At 40.4% G+C, this 20,959-nt stretch overlaps 1 protein-coding gene across 1 annotated transcript in view; it reads left to right on the top strand.

Moving 5' to 3' along the window:
- LOC131466963 (voltage-dependent T-type calcium channel subunit alpha-1I-like) overlaps positions 1–20,959 on the top strand; it is a 230,690-nt gene that overhangs the window by 166,605 nt on the left and 43,126 nt on the right. Inside the window, exons 17-24 of the mRNA XM_058640603.1 lie at positions 1,941–2,011; positions 2,254–2,752; positions 4,761–4,861; positions 7,222–7,345; positions 8,357–8,425; positions 15,838–16,016; positions 18,161–18,287; positions 19,888–20,013. Coding sequence (XP_058496586.1) covers positions 1,941–2,011; positions 2,254–2,752; positions 4,761–4,861; positions 7,222–7,345; positions 8,357–8,425; positions 15,838–16,016; positions 18,161–18,287; positions 19,888–20,013 — 1,296 coding nt within the window. The remainder of the gene's footprint in view (positions 1–1,940; positions 2,012–2,253; positions 2,753–4,760; positions 4,862–7,221; positions 7,346–8,356; positions 8,426–15,837; positions 16,017–18,160; positions 18,288–19,887; positions 20,014–20,959) is intronic.

Genomic DNA, 20,959 nt, shown 5'->3' on the forward strand with positions numbered 1-20,959 from the left:
GAGAAAAGGGTCAAGGATGGCAGCATGCAACCTTTAATTACTCAATTCACTTATCTTTAATGACCGCATAATCTGGATCGATGTAATCTGCTCTCAGGTTAGTGTCAGTAAAAGTGCCCCCGAGAAATCAATATGATGTATAACACAATCAGCAGTGTTCAATGACTGCGGGAACGCTGCATTCTAAAGGAGGACATTGTATTAGTACTGTGCTTGTAAATATTCAACATGAGTATTAGTTTTCAGCCACTTTTGTCTGTTGGTTGATTTGTTTGTTTGTAAGCAGAATTTTTGGCAAAACATATATAAAAGTTTGTCTTTTGCAAGAAAAGTGACAAAACACAGCCAAAGACCCAGTTTCAACAGCGTAAAGTGAGGAACAAACAGACAATATACAATAATGAACAGTGTTGTCTTTACTTTCTTTAAAGTCCTGTAATGCAGTGCACTGTTATTGAACATCCAGCACTTTATGCTTCATTACAGTTTCTATAGGAACAGATGTATGGATTCACAAAGACCAGGCTCGGGCTTTGACTGGCAGCGAGGGTTTTTCAAGTGAAAAATGTATAATTAGGTCCATCATGGTGAAAGGACGAGACATGTGGAAACAAACTGAGCTGGTTATGACACTTAAAGTGGAACTGCCAATCTGGGGTGTTGCATATTACAGTTGATGAAAGCCTGCTGAGTGCACGACACTCTCATTTTACATTTCCTCTGTTCAACCATTCTACTTCATTTATCCATTCATGCTTGACTGACCCTTAATGATGTTAACCTGCTCTTTATTTACCGATTCCAACTTCCCTTCATTTGTTTCCATTCATTTCCTCATTTATTTACTAATAACGTACCGAGTCTTCTGATGTTTCTCTGTCGCTGCGGTTGCTGGAATACGTCCAAGTTCCAACAACAAAACCCAGATTCAAAATGAATGTTTTCATCAAAATCTATTCAAAGTTCCAGTAAGAAATAATGCTTCTCTGTCCTCTATCTGTCATCAGTGGTGGTGGAATGTTTTATACACAAATTTAAATTAGAAGTTTTATGCATTATGGATATTTTGATTTCATCCCTTTTATGCAACTGTGTTATAATGTTTTTGTTTTTTTTTTTGGTTTATTTTTTACTTTCTATCCATCAATCATAATATGTGATTGCCATAATTCCCGATGCACCATTTGTCTCATCCTGAGACCTTCAAATTAACAGCTTGATCAAATTGTAAAGGTGGTTGTATGTTAGATTTGACATCTCCCTAAGTCAGAATCCCATGATATAGCAATAACATATATATTTATATTTTTTTTTTTTCAGAATTTCAAAATAAAAGTGTTTGTTTTGATATGGAGTGATATATAGTTCACACACACACACACACACAAATAAATAATCTATAAATATGAAAAACAGGCATTTAAACTTGATATAGGGTGATGGGCCACATGAAACTGATTGGGGGGGGGCACAAGTGGCCCATGGGCCGCAAGTTTGACACCACTGCCCATTGCTAAGTTGATCATTTTCATCTTCAGTCATTGAAAAGACAAAAATATAAAGTTGTTGTTTTGCGAAAACAATGCAACAAAGTAGAAATGTGCAGGGTCACACTTATACTCAGCTACTGTACGTACAAGTTTTAAATGAAAATAAAAGCCATGTGCAGGAGAGGTAAGAGGCTAAACAACGTTTAATCACCACTGTATTGTGCTGTGGTGACATTATGACTTGAATTTAGTAGCTTCAACTTTCCTCAATTATACCCAGGATAATTCAAAATGACATAAATGGGCCTAAATGTTATCTATTATTTAAATAACCCTAATATTATTTACATAATTCATCCATCATATTGTCCTTTTTTGGTACCTGCTCAGTGATTGTGAACATGGCGAAATAAGCGATAGTTACTATGAACTGCTTTCTGTGCCTTTCAGCGTCATGGGCGTAGTTCCAACTATCACAACTGGGGGCGCCCTTACCATCCACAGTCTGCATGGAGCCGCAGGTAAAACATGTAGATTTACTTTGAGCCGCCACCGATTTCCGCATGTATTTATGTAATTAATTCTTAATATTTTCATTAAGCCTTAATAAGCTACGTGTAAACATCCAACCCTTAATGTTTTTTTATGCTCTTATTAGCTTTTTAACTAAATTGTAAATTGTACTCATTATCTCTTTGTTGAAACTTTATGACTCAGTCATGAATATTTAAAACTGTTTAATGAATTTCTTCTTGTGCTGCAGGTCTAGCTCCAACAGCCTAGGCCGGAGGAGCTACAGGTTTGGTGGTGCTCCTCTTGTCGGTGGCAGCCTCCGTGTGCACAGCACCCGCAGCCCCCACTCCCACACCTATGCCGCCGAGCAGGAGTCCCTTCTCTCCCATCCACCGCACTCCCATCATCCTCTACTGCCTCATCATCCACCTCCACCCCCGCTGTTTCTCTCGAGGCACTCTGCTGCGAGGATGGATCGACGAGCTCTTTCCCTGGAGCTGCCAGAGCTGCTGCGGGCAGGCGGACAGGCCCCGGGCCCTCCTCCTGTTCATCCAGACCCTGGAAGGAGGAATGGGTCGGGGGCAGGGGGATCCATCACCGGAGGGTCTGGGCTTAGTAGTGGCTTAGGAGTGGACCACCGAGACTGTAATGGCAAAGCATCGGGGCCCCTCATCCAGCTCATGACTGAGGTTTTCCCTCAAGTCAATGCACGCAAGGACAGAACAGACCTTGATGAAGAGACGGACTATGTAAGTGGCACAGATTTCAGCATTTCCTCTTTCTGTCTAATGAGCTGCAATAAATCCCAGTATTATATTAAGTATTTATACCCTGAAAAAAGAAAATGGAGAAATTACTTCAAACAATAACACTCAAATTGATTAAATGTAGTGTTGGAGTGTTTGAGCAGGCTACGTCTTCAGACTCCCCACACACAGGAACGCGCAACACTGCACAGTTAAACTGTAACTTTCTGTACTTTTCAATGACGCTAACTTTTTTTTGAAAAGCCGAAAAGCAACATACTCTCAAAAGATCACAAAAAAATAAAGTTAACCCACCTATAGAGAAGAAACGGGGGCCACCATGGCAGCAGCACCGACGTTCACTCTGGTCTTGGATCGCTCTGCATCAGCCTTTTTCTTGACGATAGCTTTCCCAAAAAAAACGTCTTTTGTTTGCGACCAACACCTGTTGTTGTAAATGAACAGATCATGCAATGACTTAAGGTCACACGGTTGGTGTAGTGGTCGGCACTCTTGCCTGTGCAGTAAGAAACCCCGGTCAGTACAAGGGCCTTTCTGTATTCAGGAGTTTTCATATTCTCCCCTTGTGTGCGTGGGTTCTCCAGTTTCCTCCCACAGTCCAAAAACATGCAGATTTGGCAAATTGGACACTCACCTGTGTCCAATTTCCAATTCCACCTGTCCAGGGTGTACCATGCTTTTCTCCCACCGTGACTCTCATGTGGAGGTTAAAGCAGCAGATGATGAGTGAGTGAGTGAGTGAGTGAGTGAACATGACTCTTTAAAAAAAGTCATGTTTAAAATTACAATTTCTACCATTGCCCTACAATGGTCTGTGGTTATAACTGACATGAATTGGGTCAGAAAGATGTGCCATTACTGTATGCATGCTCCAGTATTCCTCCACCTCCACCCTCCGTTACAGAGACATCTGGGATGACTGGCTCACGCCACAACACAACTCCATCTCCAACATAAACCCCACAGACGCATACACAGCAAAACAAAGTTTTATCAAGCACAGCCCACAGGGCCAAACAAGAAAATAACCAATGCTGTATGAAAACTACAAGGTTGCTTTAGTTCCCTCATCAGTGTGCATCTTAAGTCTGCGCAGAAAATACAGAAGTCTCCTTTGGCAGAGCCCACGATGCTCGCGAGCCTTTGCTCAAGCATAACAAGGAGAACATTTCATATAACTTGCTAACTGTAGTGTGGAGAGATGGTTGAACACGAAGGTCCAGTGTGACGGAAAGTTAATATACCACAATATGCTTGAATTTCTTCAAAATAAATTGTTTTAGTAATTTATGGACTACATCACAAACAATGGTGAACAGCTCCAGCCCCAAATAAACCCAATGCACAAACCTAGAAGAAGTAGAGTGGGAGAGCAGTGAGTGTTGTGGAGAAAGAGAGTTTATTTGCGTTCTGGTTTGCAAAGGCCACCGTCTATATCTCTGGGGAAAATGGAGGAGTGAGCGGAGGAGTCTTCCTTTTGTTGCACTCCGCACTCTCAACATTGTTACTGATGTTAGAATTATTTCATTTGAGTGTCATCAATTGCAGGATTTATCATAATTCATTTGTCCACCGTTTTCTTTTTTCAGTGTGTACATTAATAATTATCACCTCCACAGTTGATTTGGTGCAATGTTATTCTCTTGAATCTCTCTATTTTTTTTATCATAGTTTTTTTTTTGTTGTTTTTTTTTTCCAATAATGCACTGAACCAAAACAAATCATCAATCGTAATCTCTTATGGGAGCTGGCATAGAAATGATCCAGCGATATTGGTCGACCTCTGCTGCCACTTTTTTGAAATGTCCCAAGTATTTCAGATATCTGCCCAAAGTCACTTTGAAAGTCATCCAGTAAAAATGACTGTTATGTTTGCTAAATCATCTTGAATTGGTTTGAAAAAAAACCCACATTAATCCAGATAGAGATCATGTATCGATTAGTTTTTCTACATATATTTTGACACAACCAATTGTTTTCCTCCCTCCAGAGTCTGTGCTTCCGTGTCCAGAAGATGACGGAGGTGTACAAGCCAGACTGGTGTGAATCCAGAGAGGCGTGGTCTGTTTATCTGTTCTCACCACAGAACAAGTGAGTAGACACCTTCAAATATTCAGGTGAACTTGATGTTTCCAAGCTTTAAATGATGGAAACATCAGGTTTCCATCATTTCTAGATTTTCTCTCATGGAAAAAGGGAATATACATTTTTGCAGTTAACCTTATAGAAGTGTTGATAGATTAAAACTCTTAGATCAGCAGTACATTGACTTGGTACATTTAATCCAGTTTTCTGAAGATGCATCGATTTAAAGTTGCAGAAACCTTTGATGAGGGTCAGAATTTGTGGCCTTCTGACCAAAGTTTCTCTTTCTAGGTTGGTCAACTGGCCAAAATGACTCCTGGATCTTAAACACCTACTTACTGTTTGTGTTTTGTGTCGAGGTTCATGTCTCATGCTGCAGACAAATCCCCAAAACATTAGCAGATGCCAATTATTGATTGATTAACACTTGTACAGATGGGTTTATTTGTACAGCCATTCAGACTTGGATATTTCCACAAAATCCCATAAACCCAGAGCTAAATAAACATAATTAACTGGAGCACCACATAAAGCCTGCAGTGACCTTTGTTTGAAAGCCTGGACCACTTGTCATTTGCCACTGGGAACTGAATTGAATCCAACATGTTTAACAAAGCTTGACATTTCAATGAGGAAACAAATAAAAGAAGCATTTCGCTGGACGTGTCGGGGATTTGTAATAGCTTGCGTTATGGCAAAGTGTTTCCGCCAAATTCTCTTTGTTCGGCACTGGAGTGCAGGGAAACCAAGTGTGGAGAGATGACAAGACAAGCAGGACCAATGGCCCTGAAAACAAGCACCTCTGTCCCCGATAATGTGAAGGAACACAGGACTGCATACTCACACAGGGACAACTGCCGTCTCCTGCCTTCACGAATGCGTTGTTACAGTGATGTCACTGTTTATTTCCCTTCAGTCTTTTTATTTTTTGGTTTTAGACAATGTTATTGACTCGGAGTTCCAAACTGAGTGTGTTCATCTGTGTATGTCAGTGTTTTCCTCCAGTCGTCAATGCATAGCCGATGGAAACATAAAAGAAAGATCACTCAGTCATCCATTCACTCACTCACTCACTCAATTCCCTGTGTGCTGATAGCCACTTAAGGAAAGCCAGGCCTCGGGGCTGAGTCTTGGCATCCTGGCAGGTGCCATCTGTCAAGCAGGGGCTGAGTGTGTGTGTGTGTGTGTGTGTGTGTGTGTGTGTGTGTGTGTGTGTGTGCGTGCGTGTGCTTCAGTGTGTTCTAAATGTTCCAGCGTTAGGCCATATCATGTGTGTGCAGGTATTTGTGGGTGAACATATGTGAATCCTTCGTCTTGTTTATGCATCAATGTGCTGTGTGTGTGTGTCTGCGAGTGCATGAAGAATGTGTGTGTTAAAGCAGGAGCAACAGACAAAGTGAGACACAAGCCAACTGAGACTGAAGTTGTGTCTCAGGCGGGAAAGGTGCCTGTGCCAGGACAGCCGCCAGTCACGATCAATGTCAGGGGACAGGGTTGCCAGATTTGAATCGATAGATTTAGCGACCGAGTTCCCAGGTCTGGAGGGAAAACAGTAAGATTAGCACATTGATTTCCTCACCCGGGGAGTAGGTGCAGCAGCAGCAGCAGCAGCGTCAGATACTTTTTTCCCTTCATAGCTGGCAGATGAGTTCAGACACGTAAGCGGTTTCATTCAGGAGCTGCCTTTTGAAGGCTCCTAAGCTGATGACTTGACAGCAGCACCGCTGCTGTAAGGGTGTTAAAGTTGCAACCACTTACACTTAATAAGTGTCTCTTTATGATCCCTCAACACCTGTGAGCGGATTCACTGGAGAGTCCGCCGATACCTTCACCCGTGCTCTGAAAGAATACAAAGATGTACATGGAGCAATATGACACACGTAAATGTGTAGCAACTGCTGATCATGGGATGCAGAAACCATTAGGTACCATTAGAGTACAAGTGCAAGTTCCTCACGTGTCCATTTAATACGCTGTTACCATTCCCCGTCCTCCTCTCTACATCATCGTATGCACACTTGGGGGCATTTATGCTCTGACAAAACTAACCTCATGAGCAGAGAAGACCGGCTCCCTGTGAAGTTCAAGCTCCTGATTGGATAAAGTGTTGTTGGCTTCTTCTACTTTTACTGTCAGACTGTCAGAGACGTTGTCACTGAGCAATTACTCTAAATCAGTGAAAGCTGTCAGAGTATAGAGCTGTTTAAAACTGGTTCTTACTGAAGTTTCCCACAGACGGCAACTTATAGCACTGGAGAATATGAGAATGTTAACAGTTACCCATATTTCCTGTAGAGGAGTGAAGAAGTGAAAATCTGTAGTAAACGCGACTTATAGCACATCTAACTTTGCCTCTGTCTTCTCAGGTTCAGAATTCTCTGCCAGTCCATCATTGCCCATAAGCTTTTTGACTATGTGGTCCTGGCTTTCATCTTTCTCAACTGCATCACCGTGGCTCTGGAGAGACCCAGGATTCTGCAGGGAAGCCTGGTAAGTGTTTTCTCCACATCACTTATCATTCTGTAGACACTAAGCAACTGTAGCAAGACTGGATAATAGATAAATGCTTGGGACTCAGTGCTGCTTCACAGAAATGTAGAGTATGGCCAATGCTGGAGTGTATGTTTGCCCCGAGGGTCGATAAACAACATTTTTACCAAATAAACAAAATGTGTTATCCAAAATATGTCCCAAATTGCAACATATCACAAAGATGGTTACCGAACAACAGCTTCAGGTAACACAGATTCATTTCCCAAAACACCATTATTTCATGGGGAAAATGGTCAGAAAACACTACAACGTTTTAAAAATCCAGAAAAGTTGGAACAATAATTGAAACAGGAAATAACATTGAACGGTTGCCAAGGTCACAGGTTCTAACTATGAATAGTAACTGTGTTGTGTGTTCCATTTATATGATCTTAATAAGTCAATAACTTCTATATTGTGGATTTGCATGTTTATTATTTATCACTTTTACCTTTTACTGTCTTTGCTGCGATGACACTGTGAATTTCCCCTTTGTGGGACTAATTAAGGATTATCTCTAATGTCACATTCTCAAACTAACATTTTGGCTCTTACTTAAATTAAATTTGGCCACAATGCTGTTTTAATGTCACCTTGATTTTGCCAGTTGTAAAAAATGACTAGTGGTTATTTAAATGAATAGGTGTCTACTTATTTGTCCCACCTTGTATAACCCTGCCTCTGAATTCTCTGGCTTCTTCCATTGATTCAGCATTAAAATACAACAGTGGCCAATTTCCAAGCCAGTGATGTGTCATAAGAGACACACTTTTATTTATTTTCTTTTAAAATTTTAAGTGACCTTGATACTGTGTTTGGCACCTAGATATATATTTGAATTGTAAAAGCACAGGCGACTTTTATTTTTTGTTTTTGTTTCTTCAAAAGGACCTGGACAGTTTGTGTTCTTTCTTTCTTCACAACTTAACAGGAATATTTTATTTTTTTCCCTCTCTGCCTTTGTTACAGGAACGACTGTTTCTCACCGTTTCCAACTACATCTTTACGGCCATTTTTGTTACAGAGATGACTGTCAAGGTAAAACACTTCTTTACTTCCCTCCCAACTGAGAAATGACATGATAGCAGTTTTATGGCATGATAGCAGATAAGTGCCCTCCAAAAGTATTGGAACAGTGAGGCCAATTCCTTTATTTTTGCTGTCACCAGAACACATTTGGGTTTGACATCAAAAGATTAATATGTGACAAGAGATCAACATTTCAGCTGTTATTTCCGGGTATTTACATCTGGATCTGATACACAATTTAGAAAATAGCATTATTTGTAAAGGAACGCAACATTTTTAAGTGAGCAAAAGTATTGGAACAGATGAATAAGACTTAATATTTAGTCGCAAATCCTTTGATGTCAATACCTGCATCAAGCCTGTGATCAGATCCAGATGTAAATACCTGGAAGTAAAAGCTGAAATCTTCATTGTTTGTCTCATATTCGTCTTTTGATGTCAAACCCAAATGTGTTCGGACACTTTTGGAGGGCACTGTAATTCTTCAACTGTATAACAAATATCCTTTTCCCATGAAGAAGAAATACACAACCCACTACATGACTCAGTTAAAATGCTGTTGCTGATATTTATTTTTACAGTCTGTGCATAGATACAGGGTCATTGTATCAGATTCAATATTTTTTCTCATCCAGGGGTTTTGACTATTATCGGACTGATACCAATCCTGAGTATTATATCAGATATCCTTTGTTCTTTTCCTCTTCCTCCTTTTGTTCTCTTCTCCAAATTGCAATAGCTTTGTCTCCTTTTTAAAAATCTTGTCTTCCTCCTATTACTGTACATCCATCTCCTTACCTCCTCTGTCGCCACTCGTTCTCTTCTTTCGTCTGTTGATTTCCTGTCCTCTAACTCTTCCCTTCATACTGCTGCAGTTGTTCATACCTCCACCTTTCCCTCTTAGTTATTTTTTTTTTCTCTCTCTCAACAACTCTGCAACTCAGTTGCACGTGTCCCATTAGTGATGGTCAGCTAGATAATGAAGTTAATTAGCACGCTATCGCTCTTCTGCTGGCTTTTAGCTACTCCCAGATGCCTCATCAATAAACACACACATGCACACACACACACACATTCACTTCATACTGTTTTTAATCCACTAATCTGCTGTCCAGAAGACAGGGCATCATCCATTATTAAGGGCCTTGTGTCCCCGGGCATTCTGCACATTGGTAGAAAGAAGCCTGTAATCATTTATTTATGACCAAGGATAATGAAGACATGTGTATATGTAGATCATCTCAGCACTGTGGTGGTGCACAGTTCACTTGTACACACATCTATGCATCCGGCCCCAGAGTGAACTTAGCTTCTCGTGTTATTTATTCTCTTCTGTGTCTGTATTTCCTTCAATTTGCCTCCATCAGTCTGTCAATCACTCGCATTTTCATTTGGTTAATCTTCCCAGACCCGCAGCCTGCACCGTGACCCTCATGTGGAGGATAGAGTGCTAGATGATGAATGAATGAATGAATTAATAATCTTCTCAGTGCTGCTTATGAGATTAATTTCAGACTTGAGTCCTGTATCTGTCTCTTATCGTTCTTACTGCTCTGTTGTCCCTCTGTCTGTTCCGTCCTCTTGTTATCTTCCTGCGCAGTAGTGCTTCGTTTGCTCACTCCACTGTGGCTCCATTGCTCTCCTGCCACTTGTGTTCTTATCTGTAACACGGTATGTCAGTCATACTGTGGCGCTGACTCCCATCCACTGCGTTTCAGTTACAGTTTCAGTACCGTTCACATTCACAGGATCAACACACACACAACCCAAACCCTTCCTTTCTTGGTGCCTTTAAAAATTGTCTTTTTGGCTTAAGCTTGTCATTATGGCATTAAAACACATTGTGCACAGCTGTGTCAGCACATGTTGGTGCTTGAATCTGAGGGAATAGGTTCTGGTAAGTCCCAGAAAGGTCCTTGAATTTGATGTCAACCAAGGTGTGGAGACCCTGGAAGCCACATCATACAGTGCAGGATTGCGGCTACATCACAGGTAGCAGATGTTTCTGTTGGCACATAATGAATGTCTTGTTGTAGTTCATATGTTCATATTTTAGACTCAACAAATGCTTGTTTTTTACTCCAGGTTACGCCACCGTTAACCAAAAGAAATGGCTTCTTACCAATTGGGAATGTGACCTTTGAGCGAGTAACATGGTCTTCAGTGTCAATTTTGGTCGCAAATATAGACACACACACACACATAAGCAGTAATCATTGTAAACAGTGTTAGCTGCACTCTGTGAATTTGACCTTGGACACGAGACTTGCATTAGAAACAGGGAGCGGGGTGTTGAGGCTGCTTTGTTTGTCTCTCTCCCCTCTACAAACACACACACACACAGACAACCTTGTAAAGGATTGTCCAGAGTTGTCTTGCTCTTTTCGACATTGTGTCTGTCACCTTCTGAAACCGATACGACAGTCATCCTAACAGTCCCAGTTCTGTTCAAAAATGTGAGCAGCCGTTCTGTGGATACGCTGTCAACGTGTCCGGTATAAAGTTAAAAACAGTGCTTCTTTTCTTCTTTTTTCTGTCAAGTTTCCTTTTCTCACTTTCTCGCCCTGGTCCTTTCTTTCTACAGCTCTACTCAGCACTGATGTTGTCACCAAACAACATCCAGCTCGAGGCTGAGGCAAAACTCGAACAGTGTGAAAAATGTGGAGCAGGGTTGTCTGCATGGGAAATGATGCTTCCATCAAAGTGTTTGTGCTTTTTTTTGGGGGGGGGTGGCTTTATAACACTTAGTGAGGAGTTTCATAATAGGAGGTGGAAGAAAGTCTTAATGGATGCTAAGATTTGGCTTATACGTAGCTCCAACTTTCAATGGTAAGTAACCTTTTTTAAGATCTCAGTATATGGCATTCATTATAATAGCATTTCCTGAAGCTTCACAGGTTGCATTAGCTGATCTAAAACCTACTCTACTTTTTGTTATTTTTTTCCCATTTTTCACCTACTTTTACCTTTGAACAAGCAGCCAAAATGTTAACTATTTTGGCCAATTTTGGAGACGGCATGTGCTGAAAGTGGCACAGAATTGGACCCTGATGTGCTGCTCAGTCATTCCATATCTTAGATTAATATTTTGTTCTATTTAATGTACATGTTGGTTGAATATCAAACAATTTCCTCTCATTTTGATATTTAATCAGATCCTTTTTTTTTTTTAAAGGTGATACGTGTAGAAAATGTACAGCAGTGACCTTTAGCATTAAAAAAGGTTATTGCACTCTGAATTCAGAACCTTCCAGGAGGATGTTTGTGATTTTATTTTCAGAGATGCATCACACTATGTTCATGTAGATGCACATACATATACGTCTGTTTTATTTTTGGTTTAGTTTTAGTTATGTTTAGCAGCAACGGACGGAGATTTAAAGTGAGAGAAAACGGTGACAATAACGAACTGTAAAAAAAACATCATATACATTAAAGATCTAGAAAGTGTATGAGAGAGAGAGAGAGACAGATGACTGACAATCATCGTGTAATCTATAATGTGCAGCTCACGAAACTCTTAAAAATCAAATCACAATATCATCACTGGGGCGAAATGTGCAATCATTGCCATATTTCCTGCTCAGTGATATTACAGATGGAGTTTGAAGGTGACTTAAATTTGGATTGAATGTGACACAGCTTGCCTCGTCAGCGGAACGACAGCAGGTATAGTTTGAGAGCAGAGGAGCCAGCTTTGATAATGGTGCTGGCATCGACCCGCTATGGATTTCCCATGCATCATGTTCTATCATGGTGATATTTGATCTGCTTAATGGACGTCCCATTGCATTACAATAGTCCCATAGGGGCTTCAGTGTAGCATGCTGCTATTAATAACCAAGCAGATCCAGCCTGTCAAAACACGACAGAAGCCCTATTGTGTATAGTCTGGAGAAGTGAACGTTTTTGGTTAGTTAGTTTTAGTTCATTAGCTGCTATTAGCAACTTTGGGTTGTTTTTTTTCTTTCTGTTGTAATGCTCTTTCGTTATTTATATTCATTGTCCAGTCTTTTTTTGGACACAAGATGCTGCAGATTCCTTTTATTCACCGCTGCTGCTGCTGCAGCTGCGTCATCATTCTCTTTGAGTTGCTGCGGAGACAGATGTGGTGTTTGTTCCGAGGTGGAATAAGTTGTCAACGCTTTCCAGCAGATTATCTTGTGAGCAAGTGTTCCTAGGAGGTGCAGCTGCAGATAGTCTGGCTTCCAGAGAGAGAGAGAGAGAGAGAATTTCTGTCTGAGGGCTGGGTCCTCTACCCTGATTGCAGGGAGAGGTGGTTAGCATTTTTACAGTGTTGGGATTTTCTCACAAGAGAATCGGCCTAATTAGTTTGTTCTTGTGTTCTTTAAGAGCTAACTTGTACATGTGTGGGAGCGCCGGTGGACTTCCTCGTATGACCTCAAGCAAGTTTCCATGGTTGCTCTCTTATTTGGCGGTCTCTTTCGAGCAAAACAACACCAACTGGACTGGAAAGTGTTGTGCTACAGGGAGCTTTTTCAGTCTTTGTGTATGGTTTTGCATGGATTCACACTGTACAGATGAGTCCATGCCAACCAATGTGGAAATGGTTGGATAATGAAATTGGGTCACACGTACCTTCACAAACCGTGTAGATTTGTGCCACCGACTTTAGCTTCCAGTCTGGTAAAGGAATAATAATCCAATTTAAAACAATAACACTGCATTCCCCTGCCTCTTTGAAAGCTGTACGCAGCGTGGTTCATGGAGACCAAAAAAACGCTCATTAAAATTAAAAAGAAAGAATGTAATGTCAACATTCATCAGCTCTACTTGCTGGGGAATCTTTTCAGCAGATGGCTGAAGTGTTGTTGTGTATACGAGGCCATCAAACACTAGTGTTTCGTGAAAGACTTTTGTGTTGTAAAACAAAGAGTGCCGAGTGTATGGATCAAAACTTTTTTAACTGCTGTACATCAAAGCTGACTGTGGTCGGGAAGCAGGATGCAACATTTATGGAGGCAGATTTAGGAAGACATAGTTTCAGTGGCATTGTGTTATCATCGTCTGTGCAGCATTCTTACGCTCATCTACTCACAAAACTACGAAACATCCTTCCATGTCTCCGTCTAGATGAAGTTTCTTCAACACAAACAGATGATCTCAAGTCCTGCAAGGTGATAGGTGGGAAACAAAATGTAAAAATGTAAACATAAGCAGAAGTGTGCATGCTTTACAGAAGTGTAAAGGCTTTATATCGCCATAGCAGCCATCCTCCTCCACCATGGAGGTTATGTTTTCAGGGATTTCTGTTTGTTAGTTTGTCAGTCTGTGTGATTGTTAGCAGGATTAAGCAAAGACTATTAAAACTTGGTTACACGGTGAAGTACAGCCCCATAAATGCATTACCTTTTGGAGCAGATCCAATTAAGTGATCAGAAACTGTCAACATTGTGATTGTGACACATTTATTTCAACAAATAATAGATAGAAGAGATTATGAAAAAAACGGGCATATCTATAAGGATAACATCTACGAGCAGGCTAAATCTGGTGCGGATCTGGATAATGATCCAGATTTCCATGTTGGTGGAGGTATTTGCTCCCAGAGCTCCAGGGCTCAGCAATTATCATTTCCAAATTAAAATTGCAACTTGAAACAAGGTAATTAGCAAATTGCCCAAGCTGTAATTTAGGATGTACTGCATGTTATGCACTATATCTAACCCAGGGTTTGAAATGGAATGGTTTCCGTGATGGTATTTGATATCATTTGATATGTTTGTCATGTGGTAAAGCGTTGTCACCGTTTGAATCTATGACTGAAGCTCGGCTTATAAAAACTTCAGAATATAGTGACATGCTCGAGGACTGTCTTCATGTATTATTTATTCATTCACAATCAAGTCGTACACCGGTACTCCTGAAGATCAGGGTGAACACATGAGGAAAAACCTTCAGGCACTCGTGATCGTGATTGAGTGAATACAGGTGGTGCCATCAGTCTCAATGGGAGTCAGGTGGGAGGTGACACAGTTCCCACATTAATACAGGAAATAGAGAAACTTGACAATTCTATCTATATTTTCATCCATTAAAATAATCAGGTGATACCTCCTGCTAGGTTTACTAAGTGTTTTGCTTCATCATTTCACACCCTGATAAAGACCTTCAAGATCTAAACCCCTTGGCTTTTAAAATGTATCTTAAAGCAGAATCGCTTTAAGATCGCTCATAAAAAAATGGTTGAGTAAACACCAACAATAACAAACCTGAAGAAAGTGCATAAATAAACTATGCAGAAACATGTTTGCATAGTTTAAGAACATAAGAACTTTTTTTGTTCCACCAAAACAGGAGTACCTCATGTTCTTCTGATGATGTGTTTTTTGGGTCTAAGTAACGACATCAATAATAGCGTCGTAAACAAATACTAAAAATCTAATTTGCTGTGTTAGTGGCTCTATAGAATCTGGGTTTTTGCCGTGACAGCCAAGCCTTTCGAACTGGATCTGTCTGGTGTCAAATGGAGTTGGATGCAAACAAACTTACATGAAACTTTTCCCACAACTTTTCATCCTTTCAAAACTTTGGATTTCCCTCCCTGCTTCTCTTCTCCACTGCTGACTTCACTAATAGCTGTCTCATAGTTCATTTCCCTCATCCTCTCACCCCCCTGTCATAGACTATACCCATTTCCTTTATGCTTCAGTTACAACACGGACTCACACCCAGCTGTAGCGGGTCGGTGACAGACTCTAAAGCAAAGAGGCTCAACACCAACTCCTGTGTATTTTTGGACTCTGTGGCTTGTTTGTGAGTCCAAAGTGTACAAGTGCCAGATTTTGGGGGATTTTCTTGGAAGGCCCCAAACATGACTCTGACTTAAATCCTCAGTTACGCGACAGTCAGCAAAAATCAACTATTCAACTTCACATCATGCACAAATCCGAGCTGACTTGCTGTGGACTCATCATTCTGAAAACCATGACTCATAATTGGAATGTGGCTGCATAAGCGGAGAGAGATTTCCACCAGGCTGTCTGAATTGCTTTATTTTTAATCGCTTCTCTCCTCCTCACCTCTCTTCACTTCCTTTTATCCCTCGCCTTGTCTCCTCCTTTTGAACGTTGACTTTCTAATATAGGGATTAGGGAGCTGTTGCTTGTCTTTCTTCTCCCCCCCCCCTGCCCCCTCTTTCATCTCTTTTCCAAATTCATCGACTTGAATTGAACACATTTCGCCTCCATCACAGTCCTCTCCTACTCTTGACTTTCATCTAGGTTTCACACCTCTCCTCTCTCTCCCTCTCCTCTCCGCCTGTAATACCTGTTTGAGAAGGAGGAATCTGAATATCAAAGTCAGCATGTGCTGTAAGCTTCCATGTGTGTGTGTGTCTATGGCTCCTGTCACATGGATTCAGCATATGTGTCTCTCTCTCGTTCCCTTCATCTCTGCAGGTGGTGTCCATGGGTCTCTACCTGGGTGAGAAGGCCTATCTGAGGAGCAGCTGGAACATTCTAGACGGTTTCCTGGTCTTCGTCTCTTTGATAGACATCGTGGTGTCCATGGCGGGTGGAGCTAAGATCCTGGGGGTGCTGCGCGTTCTCAGGCTGCTCAGAACATTGCGTCCTCTCAGGTTAGGACAGACTCTTCATTTCAGTTTAAAGTTAAAATGGGATCTTTTTTTTTTTTTTTGCACGAGATGTAGTTTTAAGCCTTGTTTATAATATATTATAATATAAGTTCTGGCAATCGTTGCCTGACAAGACTTTTAAAGAGTCAGAGGAAGTTTTCAGTTTTTTAGTGGTGACTTCACACCACTAAAGCCTTCCCAACACTGGAAGATAATTGGCCAATTATAGGCTCCAATTTCAGGCTGATTTGAACAGATTATCTGCCCAAAATGTCCTGTAGTGTGAGGGGTTAACATACCAGATATTAAGGTTAGTTGAGATTAAGTGTCATGTGAAGCATCAGAGTCTTCCCGATTTCCAATTCTAAGTAAAACTTTTACGACTGAACAGCGATTGGGACTTGAGCAGAACCCCGAGTTGACCAATGAGAGTGAGTTGACTTTGGTTTAGAAGTCAAGTTGATTCCGTCTTCTCACACACAAAGGCTGATGACACCTCCATGTCTATTTATATTCTGAAGTTGCATTAAATCGCACAAGTTTCAGCAAGATCCCAAATCCCAAGTGCGCGGTCCTGAGTCTGGACTGGATCGTCTAATCTGTGCTTTCTCAGGATTAAAACATTGAAAATCGGTTACAAAGTTTCTTGTGTCTGTGGTCTCCCACATTTTTAAAATCAAGTCAGATTTGAAAATCCTCTAGTGTGGGGCCAGGCTTAAAATGTTTAAATCACCGATATAAATAACAAATAGTCATCTCAATTATAAAATCTAAAATGAAGTCACAAAGTTAAAATTGTACCTTTTTCGAGTGAGTGTACCTGCGATTTTGTGACAAAAATGGGGTTTACCTGCTTCCTTTTCCCGTTGATCATCACATGACATTTCCCGTGACCCCCGGTCCTCTGGGGACTTTCCAACCCCCAGTTTGGAAACCACTGCCTTTAATCATTTTGAGCCAAACAGCACCTGACAGAGCAGAAAATGGCTTGGGTGGAAGTAGCTGTTGAACTATGGAGCAGAAGTGAAGTGAAATGACATCCAGCTAAGGTCATTAGAGGTCTGACTGAATTCAGTCTTTGTGGGAAGTCATTACCAAAGCTTTATCTGGTGGACGCTGCTCGGGCTTCACTTCTCTTGTAGACGCAGCCTTTTCATCCTCGGAAAGTGTGTATGTGTGTGTGTGTTTGTACTTGTTCACATCTTTGTTAGGACACTTTGTGAAAGTGAGCTGGTCTTCACGTTCTTTTATACTTTAAAAGAGCTCCTTGGGTTGAGCCTTGGGTTTAAGGGTTAGGGTTAGAATCAGGTCTAGGTTAAGCTTTGATTAAAGCTTAGGGGTAGGCATTTAGTTGTAATTTACTTGTTTGTGGATTAACACTTGGATTTTAGGTTAATGTTAAAACTGGGTTTAGGTTTAAGAGTGGAGTGTCCTCACGAAGGATGCTGCACTAACAAATGGGTGATGTTTCGAGGCTGAGGAATGTATTATGCAGCCTTGTATAAAGTACTTGAAAGAGATACTTGAGCAAAAGTACAAGTATCTGACCAGAAAATGACTTTGGAAGAAGTTAAAGTTAAAGTACCTGACATTTGGACATTTGATACATTCTGATATAAAATGTACTTAAGTATTAGACGTAGAAGTATTGGCTGGCCGTTTGGAGACCAGATCCTCGGTGTCAGACACAGTAAACAACGAGGCGCTGATGTGTTTTAAGTCCACTTCTAACCCTAACCCTAACCCTAGCTGAGCGGCTAACAGCTGGTGCAGGCATTACGTCACCAACTCAACTTTTGAAAATGTATCGGAAATGTAGTGGAGTAAAGGTAAAAGTTGTCATAAATATAAATAACAAAGTAAAGTACAGATATGTGAAAATTCTACATAAGCGCAGCAAAGAACTATTTGTACTTTACAACACTGGCATTATGTCTATACAGTTGTTTTGTCATATCTACTCATCAAATTAAGTGACACATTTGATGTGCAACTCTTTCAAGAGTAACATATTCCTCACACCACCTGATTATTGCAAGAAGTTTCCTTTGTGTTTGAATTTGAAATCTGAAAAGCTATTTCATCCCCCTGCCTCTCTTTATCATTCTCTTTATCATTCTGTATGCGTCTCTCCCTCTGACCTCCAGGGTGATCAGCCGGGCTCCAGGGTTAAAGCTGGTAGTTGAGACGCTCATCACGTCCCTCAAGCCAATCGGCAACATCGTCCTCATCTGCTGCGCCTTCTTCATCATCTTTGGCATCCTTGGTGTCCAGGTAAAACATCACATGCACATCAATTTGTTGTCTGATTAATCACGTGATCTCTAACCATTTATTATTTCTCAAAGTGAACTTTAATTAGGCCCGTTGCGGGCAAACTGTTGCAGGTATAATACGACCTAACAACAATGACCCTCATGCTCACTGTGGACACATTAAATTGTGTTCACATTAGAATTAAAGTAGGTCAAAATATTCTTTCCGGGCTCTAATTACACTGTTAAGTTCAATCTGGAACAAAAAGTACAACCATGAAAAATGGACATGTTAGACATGATTCAACAGGATGAGTGAATATGAAATTGAGACTGTGGCCCTGTTTGAACCTCAGCTCGAATCACATTCTCACAGCCCGGCTATGAAGGCTAATTAGAGTGAATCAAACAGGATGCAGCGCGAAAAGCAAAAGCTGCGACAGACGATAGCGGAGCAGGTTGTGGCAGTAAAAACAAAGAACAGGCTAAAGCCAAAGAGTAATCATAATTATCAACAAATTCATTCTTTCTTCACAACAGGTCAGTACACGGTAAGGCAGGAAACAGTGCGTGTACTGTCACAGAGGTGACTTGCCGCCTCACTTAAATTATAACATTAGTTAAAATCTTCTGGAGGAGTTAATTTTGGAGGAAAATAGATGATAAAGCAAGGCACATATGAGTGGACACCAGCGTGACTGACAGATACAACAAAAAAAACCATGTCACAGGACATGGTTCACGCTCAAAAGCCTCAAAAATTTCAAGTGATATTAAGTCAGTGTCCTTACATTGTTAAGAGTGGCCCTAAAACCACATTATTTATCTTAAATGCATTAACAATATCTGCCCTCACTATTTTATATTGTTGTGGATAGAGCTGAAACGATGAATTACTAAATTAATCAACAAATCGACAACTATTTTGATAATCGATAAATGGGTTAGAAGCTTTTTTCATGATTAAAACAAGATTTACCATTGTTTAAGCTTCTTAAATGTGAATATTTTCTTAATTTCTTTGCTCTGGATAACAAAGAAATCATTAAAAGTTCATCATTTTGGTTTGTGGACAAAACAAGACATTTGAGAACATCATCATTCCAGGTTTCACAAATACCGATCATCATTTTTTAAGGTTTTCTGATATTTTATGAACCAAACGATTAATCGAGAAAGTAATCGACAGATTAATTGATTATGAAAATAATCGTTAGTTGTTGCTCTACTTGTGGAGCCTTTCTCATTTTTTTAATTAATCAGATCAGTGCCTCTTATTCTATTGCATCTACTCTATTAGCTTCTCTGTTCTCCCTCACGTTGTTATCCCCTCTGCTTCTGCTGTATTATTTAACTCAGCCCAGTCTTTGTTGTGGTCAACATTGACTGGGAATTAAAAGCATGTTTTCTCAGGAGGGGGAAAAACTAACTGTTGGTTGTCAAGTGCTTATGGAATCCTCACCCACACGCTATAGTTACCGACACTAATTATGAAACGACTTCAAACAGCCGCATGAAGTGTCTCCACACACAAACATATACACACGTTGTCACTGCCTCGTCAAAATCTGTCTGCACGTGCGTCTGCATCTCAGTTTCCTCTCGCTTCTCCCTCCCAGCTCTTCAAAGGAAAGTTCTTCTACTGCGTGGGCTTCGACGTGAAGAACATCACTAACAAATCCGACTGTCTGGCTGCTAACTATCGATGGATTCACCACAAATACAACTTTGACAACCTCGGACAGGTACAAGAAAATAAGAAAATGCACCACCGGCATCCTGTCAGGATTGTTTTGCACGTACCAATTCTGGATATATACACACACACACACACACACACACACAAACAACAGCTGAACATATTCATAAACACTGATAAAGACTGGCACAGGATATCATTGTCACGTCTGCGCTATGAGGGACATAAAAAAACTAAATTTTACTACGTATTTTGGAATCACTGCTCTCAGTTCTGAGTCTTTCAGCCGATATTGACACATGTTTTATTGATTTAGTTGCCAGAATCTCCTTTTGATTCAATTCAGTACTTTATAAATAACAATTAGATACAGTACAAACTCCCAAATATCAAAATATATCAAAACTGTACTGTGTGCTATTTAGGCTTTTAGGTTTCTTTGATACATAGGTAGTTTCTGAAAGGAACGTTATGCAGAGTAGGTGCAGAAGTCCCCTTCGTCACCTTCTGGATTGCCTTGTAATCTGATTGGTCAACAGCTTCCCATGACAGTTGTAGGGTAGTAGACGTGTCGTTCTCATTCAGATCACTTGGATTACATTGTGCTAAGAGATTATGATGGGATTACTGATAAATCATATTGCCATAATCAATCTTGCCCACTGTAGTCACAAAATTAGACTGTTTTTCTTTTCTTTTTGTTCACAAAAACGAGCCATGTGAACTTCGAAACGGTGACGTATTTCCAAATTTTAAACATTTTGAGTACTTTTTGCTCATGTTTGTTTAGGTTGTGCTGAAAAAAAGGATATAAGACACTCTACATTGCACATATACCCTCTGTATATACTGTACATTTTAACATATTGATGGAAAAAAGCAGCCAAAATGCTTTTTGTTCTAAGGATTAACACTGAAATAATGAGTTAACAAACTACATGTATGATTATTAATGCTCAATTTTGATCATAAATAAAGTGGCTATATATTTT

Source organism: Solea solea, chromosome 10, assembly GCF_958295425.1.
Source record: "Solea solea chromosome 10, fSolSol10.1, whole genome shotgun sequence".
In the NCBI taxonomy this organism is placed as follows: Eukaryota; Metazoa; Chordata; class Actinopteri; order Pleuronectiformes; family Soleidae; genus Solea; species Solea solea.